The following is a 14,055-nucleotide window of genomic DNA, read 5'->3' on the forward strand; positions in this document are numbered from 1 at the left end:
TATAAAATGATTTGAAATCCCTGAAACAACTAAAAAAAGAAGAATTAAAAATGAATAGCTGAAAATAACAATTATATTAAGCAAAATAAACCTGAAATGAAATAATAGTAAAATAAAACACAAGTGAAATAGAGCGTATTTCTACGCTGGCTTGGCTGAATACGTTGTTGGACAACATGTAAGCGGCTTCCTTGAATTTTCTCCTAAACCAATGTTCCTCTCTGTGCAAGATCTCAGCTTGGGACCACTCGATGTTGTGTTGATGGGTCCAAACATGGTCTGCTATTACTGATTTGCTGGTTACCCCTCGCTGTGTGTGTTTTTTGTGCTCGGCAATGCGAACATTCAACGGCCTCTTAGTTTCACCAATATATGATTTTCTGTGCGGTTTGTTATTTTCAGCTATTCATTTTTAATTCTTCTTTTTTTAGTTGTTTCAGGGATTTCAAATCATTTTATTCAGTAGACAATGGAAGTCCGAACTAGTGAAATTCATATTTATTTGACTTAGGTCGAGGCTTGCATAGGAGGTTGCCACACGAACATGAATGTCAAAACCAACGTGGTATTAGGACATATACCAGTGAATGACATCCAGAGTCAATTGATGCACGAAACCTACTACTCTCAAATATCAACTGGTGAGTATCGAAATAATTCAGTTATATTCAATTTTTTTGAAAATGGAAGGGTACTCTGGTTAGTTAGTTAACTTAATATCTGTCCAAAAGAATACAAAGTGAACTTTTTTTTACAGTAACTGCATTACAGCAGATTATATTCGGAATCCCGTATGTTGTAACGATTTTACGGAACTTTGAAAAAATATCGACCTGTATACATATTAATATACAACTTAACCGCTGGCGAATAACTTGCTACCTCCTGCCATGTTGGTTTTTGATTAATTTTCCTCCATCCGATGACTAAACTAAGATCTGGGACTTTCTCTTGGTCTTCCTTGATCTTATTGTCCTCCCAGTTGTCGTCTACAGCTGTAGTTCTATGAATAGCTTCTTCTGCTCGTCGGCAATGTGAGCAGTCATCGGGGCATGGTTTCCGTGACAGGGCATCTGCGTTTTTTATGGGGGCTTGTGTGATTCAGGGTGACGATTGCCCATTCTCATCGACCCTCTCTAGTTTTCCTGATTTGGGGTTTGGTTCTTTGAATTTTTCGACATTTGCTACGCATATGCCCAATTTTCTCACAGTTCCAGCGTCTTATTTGTTTTCTTTTTTATGACATTTCTAATGGTGACCACAATATCAGCAGGCAAGCCTGATCATCTTCCTCGATAGTTTGAACTTTGCTCTGGCTCTTGTTTTACAGCCAGTGCATCTACGAGATGTTTGGGACGAACTATTGTCAATGCCTGTCTCGTTTCTTGGTCGCGAAGTCCGTCCAAGAATGCCTAAACTGCTAACCGCTCCATTACATTTTCCGGTGTAGCAGGATATGCCAGACGAACCAATCGAGCAATGTCGGCTTCAAATTCCTGTAGAGATTTTCCTGATTTCTGGTAGCGGTTCTTTAGCTGCGAATGGTAAACGTGCTCTAGGTGGGCCTGCCCATACCGTAGCTCCATATGCTTTATGTTGTTCATAGTCTTCCTGTTCTTGGGCCGTCAGAGTTTGCAAAATATTTGTTGCTTCTCCACGCAACGCCAGTGTTGATGCTACCGCCTTTTCTCTTGTATTCCATCCATTCGCTCTGACCGCAACTTTGAATTGTCGATGGTAATTTGCTCAAGGAGTTTTTCCTTCGAACTGGGGTGGCTTCATGGAGAGCTTTCTTATAGTCAATTTCACCGCAATACAATGATTGTCCACGAATTAAAAAATTAACTGTCTTAAACAAATTCATTTCCAACAATTTTCACTAATCACAAACTAATTTATTTATTACAACAGTTAGTAACTAACGCTTAATTTATTTCCACTATTTGAATTTCTTGTTTATCCGCTCGATTCACTTTCTGAACTGCCCTCTTGGGTCGGGAAGCCGGGCTTATATCAGTAACGGTCTTTTCTAGAAATCTGTAATCGGTTCGGTTCTAGAGTTTTACTGGCGATTCCCAACTGCATTCTTTCGCGGTGATGTCATGTGTTTGTTCGCTGAGTCGGCTGGTATATCGGTCAGGGGCGGCTTCAGATTCGTTACAGTATATTCGATTGGCGACTTTTTAAATTTTTTTTGTTGGTGCACTCGTTTTGAATATATGTTCACACTTTCAGCTGTTTAGCATGTTTAGTTTATTGGTGAGAGGTATAAAAGTTAGGAAGTGATTTGCATATTCGGCAATTCTCTGCTATCAATTTTGTGCTATCGAAAAAAATTTAATGAAGAATTTGCATGAAATTCAGTGTAAAAAATGGAATTAAGTGCTCAAAAACACTTGAAATGTTGATAGTGGCATTCTATGATTCAGAAAATTCTTCTGAGTCAGAAAATTGTTTACAAGTGGAACACGCTTTTCACAGAAGGTCGAGAAGATGTGAATGACGACGCTCGTCCTGGACGACTCAGCGCATCATCAACCTATGAAAATGTTGAGAAAGTGAAGAAAATTGTTATGGATAATCGTCTAATCACAATTAGAGAATTTGCTAAAGATGTCGGCATATCGGTTGGTTCATGCCATGCAATTTTTTCGTAAATTTTGGACATGGAGCGTGTAGTAGCGAAGTTCGTTCCAAAATTACTGAATTTTGATGAAAAAAACCGTCGCATGAGTATTGCTCAGAAATTGTTGAATGACGTCAACGGCGTTTGAGATTTTCTTAAAATGTCAAGGTCCTGCGCACTATTTTTTTCGCTTACCGTGGCGTAGTGAAAAATAATGCACGGTATTTGCATCACGATAAGGCACCTGCCCACTCATCACTGCTTGTTCGTAATTTTTTGGTCAAGCCCAAAAAATGTAATCATGCCTCAGCACCGTATTCACCAGATTTGATCCCCTGCGACTGCTATGAAAGAACGGCGTTTTGAGACGATTGAGGAGATAAAAATCGAATCGCTGAGAGAGCTCATAACAAAAAAAACGCTGGAATAAAATAGAAAATGATGTATAAATGAATATTTTTGAGGAGAATGACAATTCACCTTATTTTTTCAATAGTTTCATCAGTTGAAAAACTTTTCGTTGTTTTTTTTTCTTCAAAATGAAATTCGTTTTCAATGTAAATATTAGATATATGTGCTAAAAAATTACTTAGGGGATCAAATCACTTCTATTGTTAATTTTCAGTTTCATCACCACAAATATACTTATCTAACAATTTTGGACCCTCGTGTCTCCTTTCAGACCAGACATCGCCCCATTCCACCATAGCCCCTCCAACTGCTGGACAAGGGCCATCAGGTTCTGGTTCAACGGCATTTCCAGGACAAAGTTCATCAGGAGATGGTTTTATTTTCGTAGGAAGTGAAGGTTAGGTTCAATTACCATGAACTGTTTGTTGTCAGTGTTTGAATATTGGGAGTGGGATCAACACTTTACAATCACACCTGGAAATAGTTATGAATGGTATCAAATCAAATGATCCTATTTTCAATTATCAATATACTCGCATTTTTCCTGGATATCTAATCTTCCACAAACTGATAAATGAAATATGAGAAATCTTGGTGAGTTCAAATAAATGGCAACCGATAAATTCATCAAATACTATGTAAATCTTCTGTAAATGTGAACGGAAAAAGAATATACAAAACTGTTCAGTGAAAATCTCACAATAAAGTGTTTCTTGAATATGATAAACATGAAAAGATTATTGAAGTTTTTTACGTGTATCATGTAATCCACGGATTTCTATAACTACGTTCGAAAAAACTTTCTCTCGCTTTTCCTTTGCTTTATCAATACAGAAACTTGAAGATATACAGTATAAGTTAGTTTCATAGGTGATCCCCAAGTTTGCGTTCCATAATTAACTTATCTACTAGCTCTGAAGAATGGACATTGCTATCAGAAAATAATGTAAAAGTATTGGTCTTCCTTCCATAGACATCAAATTCTAGAAACTGTTTTTCTCGAATCTAAGAAAGGTAGCTCCTCGTAGATTTCGATATCATATGTCAACTCAATATTCTGCGATTCTTTAATAATAATTGAAACCTGGTCCTCTTTCCTGAGTTTCTTTGTCAGTTCAAATTTGCTAATGGAAGAAATAGTTATGAGGGGAGAGTGGGTTTCCCATTGCCGTCCTTGTGTAAAAACAGTTATATATCTTTCGACTACGACGCCATTTAGACTATTGACCCTCAGAAGATCCTTCAAATATTCAGTAGCTTTTGGAGAAGATACACTCTGAAACAACGAGGATACATCAAATGATACTAAAATCTCTTCAATTTGCAACTCTGTCTCTAACTTTCTCTATGAATTCTTGCGAATTAAAATCTCTCAAACTTGAATGTGAGATAGAGAAAGTTTCAAAGTATCAGGTTAGTCATTCGGAAATTTTATAAATACGGAAATCTGAGGCACAGAGAGGCATTTGGTCGCATCGACAGGCGAGGCTTGTGAATTTTTGATAGACCGTATATTTTTGGTACTGCATGGTTAGGAACATGTAGGCTCCTGTTTTGTCACTTTCTGAGTAAGTTTTTTACATCTGAAATTATCTTAGACAAAGACTTCCTCGGTAATTTATTGAAGGGATTTTCTTCAATTGAATTATAGGCTAGTGAATTCTTCAAACATTCTGGAGATAGCGAAGTGTGGCATGAGCACATGACTGAAATCGAAAGGAAAAGTGAACTCAGTGAGCGATAAATAAATAAAGTTAGAGTTAGACAGTGTTCTCATTCAAATAATCAAGATTTACTTTTTGTATGTATCACAAATGTCTCATCAAATACGAATTGAATAATTCAAAGGTTCAGTAATTCAAGAAATGTAGTCGGGGAAAATTGTTACATATATATATATATATATATATATATATATATATATATATATATATATATATATATATATATATATATATAAACATATATATATATATATATATATATATATATATATATATATATATATATATATATATATATATATATATATATACAGGGTGTCCCTGGACTTCCTCTTTTCCTCTCGGGAATGTATAGATGGGGTCAAAATATCACCAGTACTTCATATAACTTTTTTTCCTAAAATCCTTCGTTACCAAGTAACGGGCCCTCGAAGTTACAAAATGAAAAATGTTTTTCTTTGATAACTTTTCAAGTGAATATTCAAAATCATCCAAATTTTGGTAATTGACTAAACAAATGAATTCCTTCGATGAGCTTTCATGCTGGAGTCAGTTGTTTTGCTACAAAGTCAGGAACGGACTACCTCCGATGGTCCACACCCCAAAACTTTGAAATGACAGATATTTTTCAATATTTTTCAATAAATTAAGGTTACTTGGACAATTTTATGAATAAAAGTACTCGTGTGGAAAGTCGATCGGAGCAACGAGTCTTGATAAAAATGTAGTTTCACTCGACGACATCAAACCCGCTCGTCCACCATTATTTGAAATGAATAATTATCAAAGCAGAAATAATAATGATAACGTTAATTCAACAACATTTATCCTGAGATGTCTACCATTATTCGAAAATATTAGTTTTTAAGGAAAATGGAAATGATAGGTAAAATGTTCATAACGAATTTTTATAATGCAAACACGTTTAACTAACGAAACTCAAGAGCCTCAAGAGCAAACAGAAATGAAAAATCCGCTACAGAAACTGCACGATATGACCACCTTCTCTCTCTATACATTTTCTTAGTCTGCGAAGACACCCTCTCTGTACTTGAAATAGCATTCCAGGGTCGTTTCGTATGGCTTCACAATGTAATGTTATTCTATTCAACAATGCATCTCTTGTGTGAATAGGTGTAGCGTAAACAAGGCTTTTTAGATGCCCCCACAGAAAGAAATCCAATGGATTTAAATCCGGAGACCGCGATGGCCATGAATATGGCCCACCTCTACCAATCCATCTATTGTGGAAAATATGGTTCAGATGGTCACGCACAATCAAACTAAAATGAGGAGGAGCGCCATCATACATAAACCACATATCTCTTCGGGTTTGCAATGGAACATGTTCCAAAAGTCCATTCAAATCGTTCTGAATGAACTCCAAATAACGTTCTCCATTCAATCGGTCCTGTAGAACGAATGGTCCTATAAGATGGTTTCCTATGATACCAGCCCAAACATTCACGTTGAATTTCCGTTGGTGTTTGGTTTGCAATATCCCATGGGGATTTTCTTCGGCCCATATATGGAGATTATGAGAGTTGATAACTCCATCTCTACTGAAACCTGCTTCATCAGTGAATAGAACTCGATTAATAAAAGTCATATCCTCTCTTTGCCTATCCATGAATCAATTGGCATATTCCAGTCGTGCTGGAAAATCTTGAGGTGTCATGGCATGTACCTTCTGGATGTGAAATGGGTGGAGCAGTTGTTCCCTAATTATTCTATGAATAGTGGACTTGGATGTATGGAACTGTTCTGATAGATTTCTGATGCTCATTGAAGGATCATCAGCGACGGCTTCCAAAATATTTTCCTCCAATACAACGGTACGTACAGTCCTAGGAGCGCCCTCACCACCTCGTTTTGGCAAAACTGTACCTACAATAATATCGAAATAAAATAATGTGCTCAAATTAATTATCAATTATTACATACCTGTCTCCCTCAAGCTGCGATCGACACGCTCGAATATTTCTCTTGACGGTACCGTTCGATTGGGAAAATGCTCGGAATACAGACGACGAGCTTCTGCAGCATTACAAAATGCTCGTCCATAAAATACATGCATATTTGCATATTCATTGAATCTAAACTGTTCGGCCATATCAAAAAAATTCAAAATATCCTATAGAATATTGACAATACAATGATAGTCATATGACAACGCACCACTCAACAAAACAAAATCGCATTCCAGTTTCTCATTTTTTATCAAAACTTTCCAATAGGTTTTTTTGTCAACATCTGTGAAAGAAATGGAACATAATTATTCCCTGGATATTTTTCACCTGATCATGTGCAGCCGTTTTTGTAGTTCATTCGTTTGCTTTTTATTAGTATAGTAAATATTTTTTCCGATGTGCGTTTTTTCAGTTAAATTTAGATTCGTGTTAAAGAATTTCTCCCATAAAATTATAATTATCAGTGAAACTCCTCAACAGTTTAGCTGTGAAGAAGAATTTGAAACATTCGAATGTTTCATGAGATTCAGATAACTGATCAACACGAAACGTGATTATTCCACACGTATTATGTACATACAAAATATGGAATGAATTCGATATTTCATAGTAGAGTAGCTTGTTAGTTTAAAAACACCACGAATCTACAGAACTTTTGAAAAAATATCTGCTATCACAATTGTGACTTAAACTTCCATAAAGGTACTGTACTTTTTGTTTACGACTTCATTTTAGCATACTTTGTATTATTCCTGTTATAAATGTTGTTGAATTAACGTTATCATTATTATTTCTGCTTTGATAATTATTCATTTCAAATAATGGTGGACGAGCGGGTTTGATGTCGTCGAGTAGAACTACATTTTTATCAAGACTCGTTGCTCCGATCGACTTTCCACACGAGTACTTTTATTCATAAAATTGTCCAAGTAACCTTATTTTGTTGAAAAATAGTGAAAAATATCTGTCATTTAAAAGTTTTGGGGTGTGGACCATCGGGGGTAGTCCGTTCCTGACTTTGTAGCAAAACAACTGACTCCTGCATGAAAGCTCATCAACGGAATTCATTTGTTTAGTCAATTACCAAAATTTGGATGATTTTGAATATTCACTTGAAAAGTTATCAAAGAAAAACATTTTTTATTTTGTAACTTCGAGGGCCCGTAACTTGGTTACGAAGACTTTTAGGAGAAAAAGTTATATGAAGTACTGGTGATATTTTGACCCCATCTATACATTTCCGAGAGGAAAAGAGGAAGTCCAGGGACACCCTGTATATATATATATATATATATATATATATATATATATATATATATATATATATATATTGATTTATTTATATATTTGTATATTGTTGTATATTGTATTTGTATATTGTATTTTTTTTTTGTTTTTGTTTCCTCAGAGTTTGAAAAAAAAATGTTTATTTTATTTTTTTTCTCTTTCTCACTAATCGTATTACCATGAATTATTATAATATTATCATATTTTTTTATTATTTTATAAAATGTACTTACTGAGCTCTTATCTTGGTGAGTAACAGATCACAATACAGGCATTTCAATGTCTAGGTGAAAGTTACTCATTCAAGATAATTGAAATTTATTAATTATGTATGTCATACAACAAATTGTATATTAACATGGAATAAATTTGATTTGAATAACATGGAATTTGATTGATGCAACAAATTTTCCTTTATTTTGAGAATTTCAATAATAAATTCTACAAAAAGGATTTGAAGCTTTATATTTTTTTTTAATTATCTGCGAGCGCTTTCGACAGTTGGTAGTACTGTCATCATCTGGCACTCCTCAAACTGGTCCTTCAGTTTGAGGAGTGCCAGATGATGACAGTACTACCAACTGTCGAAAGCGCTCGCAGATAATTAATAGAAGATATAAAGCTTCAAATCCTTTTTGTATATATATATATATATATATATATATATATATATATATATATATATATATATATATATATATATATATATATATAGTCGATTCTCAGGAGAATAATATGAGTTCTGTAATTTTTCAGGTCCTTCAAGTGATGTTGTCCAAACTCCGTCTTCTGCGTCTAGGTCTGAATGGGTAACTTTCAACTAAAGCCCAGTACACACTTCGGAAAGCATATATCTAATGCGAAAGATATAACGTTTTATTTATGTTTCGCATCAAGTCTTCCAGAAAGTTGTCATGTTTTTTGGATTTTCGGAGAAGAAAATGTGGATTTGTACTTAATAATTTATCTCTACTGATAGAAATATCTTTAAATATTTGGAATAATGGAATAAACTGAAAGATATACGTGTAGGTGAACAATTATTTTTCAAAAAGATTAAATATTTCCATTATTAAAATATTGAATTAAATATTTTATTTTCATTCTCCATCAAACAACTGGTTAACTGACATATGAATGAAATCTTTGACGTAGAACATATCTCTTACAACCATATTTAAGGTGGATTAACTTTTACCATATCTTAATGACATTACGTTAATGATTTAACGACTGGGAGGTCAGTTAATTATATCATCAAAATAAAGTTCATACATTATTGAATTCATTATTCTATATAGCAGTTAAAAAACCAAATAAGAACAACATTTGGTTTTCTTCATTGAAAGGAATTTTCATCTTGTCCAAATGGACCAACCAATTTTCATAACAAGTATTTTCATCTGACTTCTTCAATCCCAGATTTTCAATTCAGATTTGGAAATAATGCAAATAAGAGTAACCTTGACTTTGAATTGTACAGTGCATTCAAGTTAAAACGAGCCACGGTGAATAAGTCATTTGAGAATGAAACTAAAGAAAAACTGCGAAACACGTTAATTTTGGTTTGCCGGCGGAGACATTTTTACAAAGAAATCAACTCCTTGTCAGCCATCCTCTATCTTCAATTACCTACCCTAATTTCCAAAATTTTAAAAGGAAATAATAGTGGAGATGTGAAGGTATATTGAAAGACTCTTCACTCTGCGAAAAAAAAATAAAAAAAATCAGTATCATTTGTTACTTCCATAAAAAAATGGTTCATTCACTCAAATTTTTCCATTTCGAAAAAAAAAAAAATCGAAGTTTCAAAAATGACTGATGCCACTACCATTGTAACTTATCGCCCTCTCAAACCACGTTCCAAAATGTACCTTCATGATTTATGATTTTTGTAAAGCAAAAAGGGTACATGAATAAATATACGACATAACTATTCAATTAGTACTACTCAATCAAATATCGTGATATGAAATGTTTCTTAATTTCGGTACTAACCATCAAATCGATCTCAAAACCAAATTGGCAATGTCGTACGTACAGTCAGAACAACAAGATTACACGAAGGAAAAAAAATACATAATGCAATATAAATTAATTTTACGGTTTTGCCAAGTTCATATCACATTGTTGTTACTCGATTTTGAGAATACTACTGACAAAAAATTATAAACAATGTAAAACGAAGGTACTATACATATAGTTTTCACCAATGTGGTTATCCCGTCATCAGTGTAGGTAACTAAAGATCCATTCTATATCCAATCCTGTAGGATATTTGATATATAATAATAATAAACACTTGGCTGCACCATACTGATGATGGGCCAAAAGCCCGAAACACGTGTCTATGGTTTGCCGAAATCAGGAAACAACACAAACATTTCGGCAAACAAGTGTTTCCCATCTTTACACTTGGCTGCATCGTGCTGATGAGGCCAATAGCCAGAAACACGTGTCCGCGGTTTGCCCCCCTTTTTTGAGTGTTGTGTCCACAAATTGTTTAATTTTTGATTTATATCATGCACACTCGATAAAATCGCTATTTGTATATATATATATATATATATATATATATATATATATATATATATATATATATATATATATATATATATATATATATATATAGAGAGAGAGAGAAATACGGAATAATGTTGGGGATGCAGTAAAAATTGCTGGGCTGTTGTTTAAAGAATACTCTTTGTTATATGGTTGACCATATAAAACAGCCAGCAATTTTGACTGCATCCCCAACATTATTCCGTATTTCTCCTTAACTAGTCAGTCAAGACTACCCATATATATATATATATATATATATATATATATATATATATATATATATATATATATATATATATATATATATATATATATATATATATATATATATATATATATATATATATATATATATATATGAATGAGAGGACAGATGATAGAGTATAAAAAGTATTCATCATTCGAGTCGACCAACAATGATTTCACGAAATTTTTTCCGGGGTTCTTTATATATGAGAGATTTCAGTACTTTTTTGAAGCGATGTGGGTTCTTAATCAATTTGATTTCATGTGGAAGTGTTGTATAATTTTGGAGCAAAGTACTTATATGAACGTTGAGATATTAGTTTTTGCATTTGTGGTGTGATATGTTGATTTCGTTGATATGTATCATATTCATGTGTGGGTAATTCAAATTTTTGTTTTTGGTGGTAATACATATTTATTTTCAGGACAAAGAGTTGGTAGACGTCAAATACTTGATATTCTGCCTAAAGACAGATGAAAAAGTGGTTTATTTTTAAATCAATTTTATAAACCGTCTTTGGAGGACTCTATAGGATATAAATGAGTTTTTAGGGCACCACCCTATACTAATAATCCGTATCGAAGATGGATGTCTACAAGGGCATAATACAGTAGATAATGTCAGAAAAAATCAAATATTAATTTATTTTATAATTCAATTCCAAACTAAAAGTCAATCTGAACGCAATCTTACTATCCCAAATTTAATCAAGTTACTGCGGAGGTTTTTTATTTTTATGTCGACATTATTCTGAAATAGTCACCGTTAGCTTAGTTTCATTACTAGAGTTTTTAATTTTGACTGTTTGAACTTGAGTTATCATTTCTTTCAATATCTTTACTTTGATGAAAAATGGTTCATACATTAATGTGTCGACTTAAATAGTGCAAGAGTCACTGCTGGCATTTTTAACGAGAAACATTTGGGTAGAAATGGTACGTGCGAAAAAAGTGTTCATTTATCGCTATTTTGTATTTATTCAAGATATCCACGATGTTGTATACATGAAGTACCTATTCTGTTTAAAAATATGTGAATGAACTATTTTTAAAGTGAGGGGAGAAAGTCAACACAGAGGAAATTTATATATGATTTTCCAGAGTTGGACTACCATCGGAATCATTTGCTTTTGTTCACTAAGATTCTGCTTCCATTTTGATATTTTTTATTTCTTGCATTCAACTCTTTCTCAATTGAGACCGGGGCCGGTTACTTTAAACCATCACTGTGTATAAGGTACTCCGCTGCCTCCCGTGAATTAAACGACCTATACACGTTACGATTTTTCGTGCTGCTTGCAGTACGATATGCATCGGTACTGCTGCAGTACCGATAAATCATAACATGTGTAGGTAAATTGGGTGTTTTGCAGTATGCAGTCGTCGAATCGTTCGCAGTATCGTATCAACGGTAATGTCTGGGGTGGGGGTTGCAGACAAGTTGGAACGTGTGGAGTTTATTGCTGTGGCAGTTACGATTTTATGTCGTTTAAAGCAAATCATTTAGGGAAAAGGGTTTTATATATTTCATATCATTATAATGGATATGAAGAGTAAGACGTTCTGGAAAGAGTTTATTGCTATATACAGGACTATTCAAATTCGTTTCTGTAGATGGGGATCTCGTAAACGATAAGAGATAGAGTATCGGTTAAATTGTGGCAAAGTTGTGTGTTTTAGAGACATATTCAATGATGTAAAGAAACTGAATATAGCTATTTTGGTTCTGGAGATATATAGGAAAAACCAAAAAATCCCAGATTATGTTTTGCCTATATCTTCTTTATTCGCAGACATATTGGAAATCTGTCCACATTTTGCTATTGACACTTGATGTAGGCTCTCAGAATATATCCATGAATCTTTTATACAGGGTGTCAAAGATGGACCACCCCCATCTTTGAATTTTTTAATACGGACCTGTATTTTTTGTTGTAGTTTTTGGATCGTAGACGTTCTTCATACTGAGAAATTGAATTAAATTTTATATTTTGTGATGTTTCGGTAATATTCGATTATAATTGTGTCAATTATTCCCTTTTAAATTACGGCCCTGAAAATTGGTTGACTGAGTTGAATAAAAACATTATAGCCACTTTTGCGTCTCCCTATGTATCGTAGAGTTTTTTGAGAGTTTTTTTTTTCATTTTTAGGTGCCTATTCATATTTTTTCCATTGCTCTGAGCGTTTTATACAATGAACTTCGAATAAGAAAAACTTTTATGATTATTTGAAACATATCTACATCAAAAATGTGTTATATGTGTTTTAATAAGCAGAAAAAAAAATTATAGCAATAATAACATTCGAATAGAACACAATAATTGTAATGAAAATTGAAATGAAGTAATTTATATAGGTACCCAAAAAAATTATTGGCGCAATAAATTTTCGAATTGGAGTCCTTCCATTTCGAGACATTTTCAAACTCGGTTTTCCATATTATTTATTGCCCTTAATACACTTATTTGCTGGATTGTTGCGAAATCATTCAAAATCCTCAATCTCGAGTCTTCCACATTTTCTATCTCTCTGCCAGCGTAAATCCTATTTTTCAATGTCCCCCATAGAAAATAGTCCAAAATAGTAAGATCTGGTAATCGTGCAGACCATCTTATTGTCCCATTATTTTTCTCGAAATGGAAGGATTCTAATTCGAAGATTTATTGCACAATTAATTTTTTTGTGTATATAAATTACTTACTTCATTTCAAATTTCATTATAATTATAGTGTTCGTTACGGATGTTATTATTGCTACCATTTTTTTTCTGCTCATCAAAACACATGAAATATATTTTTGTTGTAGATATTCATAATCATAAAAGATTTTCTTTTTCGAAGTTCTTTGTAGAAAACGCTCAGACCAATGCAAAATATGAATAGGTACCTAAAAATGAAAAAAAAACTCTCGAAAAACTCTACCGTGCATAGAGAGACGTGAAAGTTGTTATTATGTTTTTATTCAACTCAGTCAACCAATTTCCAGAGCCGTAATTTAAAAGGGAATAATTGACACAATTATAATCGAATATCACCGAAAAATCCCGAAATATAAAATTGAATTTAATTTTTTAGTATGAAGAGAACGTCTACGATCCAAAAACTACAACACAAAATACAGGTCTGTATTTAAAACTTCAAAGATGGGGGTGGCCCAAGTCAGATGACACCCTGTATAAAAGATTCATGGATATATTCTGAGAGTTCACATCAAGTGCCTATAG

The 14,055-nt window shown here is 33.4% G+C and overlaps 1 protein-coding gene across 4 annotated transcripts in view; it reads left to right on the top strand.

Moving 5' to 3' along the window:
- The window catches only part of LOC111504358 (arrestin domain-containing protein 3), a 45,590-nt gene extending 36,482 nt beyond the window's left edge, over positions 1 to 9,108 (top strand). For 2 of the 4 annotated variants that reach the window (XM_074172671.1, XM_023158899.2), the window contains 3 exons: positions 512 to 641; positions 3,252 to 3,434; positions 8,775 to 9,108. In XM_074172671.1, coding sequence (XP_074028772.1) covers positions 512 to 641; positions 3,252 to 3,434; positions 8,775 to 8,842 — 381 coding nt within the window. In that variant the 3' untranslated portion in view covers positions 8,843 to 9,108. The remainder of the gene's footprint in view (positions 1 to 511; positions 642 to 3,251; positions 3,435 to 8,774) is intronic. The other 2 variants (XM_023158901.2, XM_023158902.2) reach the window with 2 other exon arrangements.
- Positions 9,109 to 14,055: the final 4,947 nt, after the last annotated feature.

This window comes from Leptinotarsa decemlineata, unplaced genomic scaffold (assembly GCF_025532065.1).
Source record: "Leptinotarsa decemlineata unplaced genomic scaffold, Ldec_3_MD MMD2_tig00000133_RagTag_RagTag, whole genome shotgun sequence".
In the NCBI taxonomy this organism is placed as follows: domain Eukaryota; kingdom Metazoa; phylum Arthropoda; class Insecta; order Coleoptera; family Chrysomelidae; genus Leptinotarsa; species Leptinotarsa decemlineata.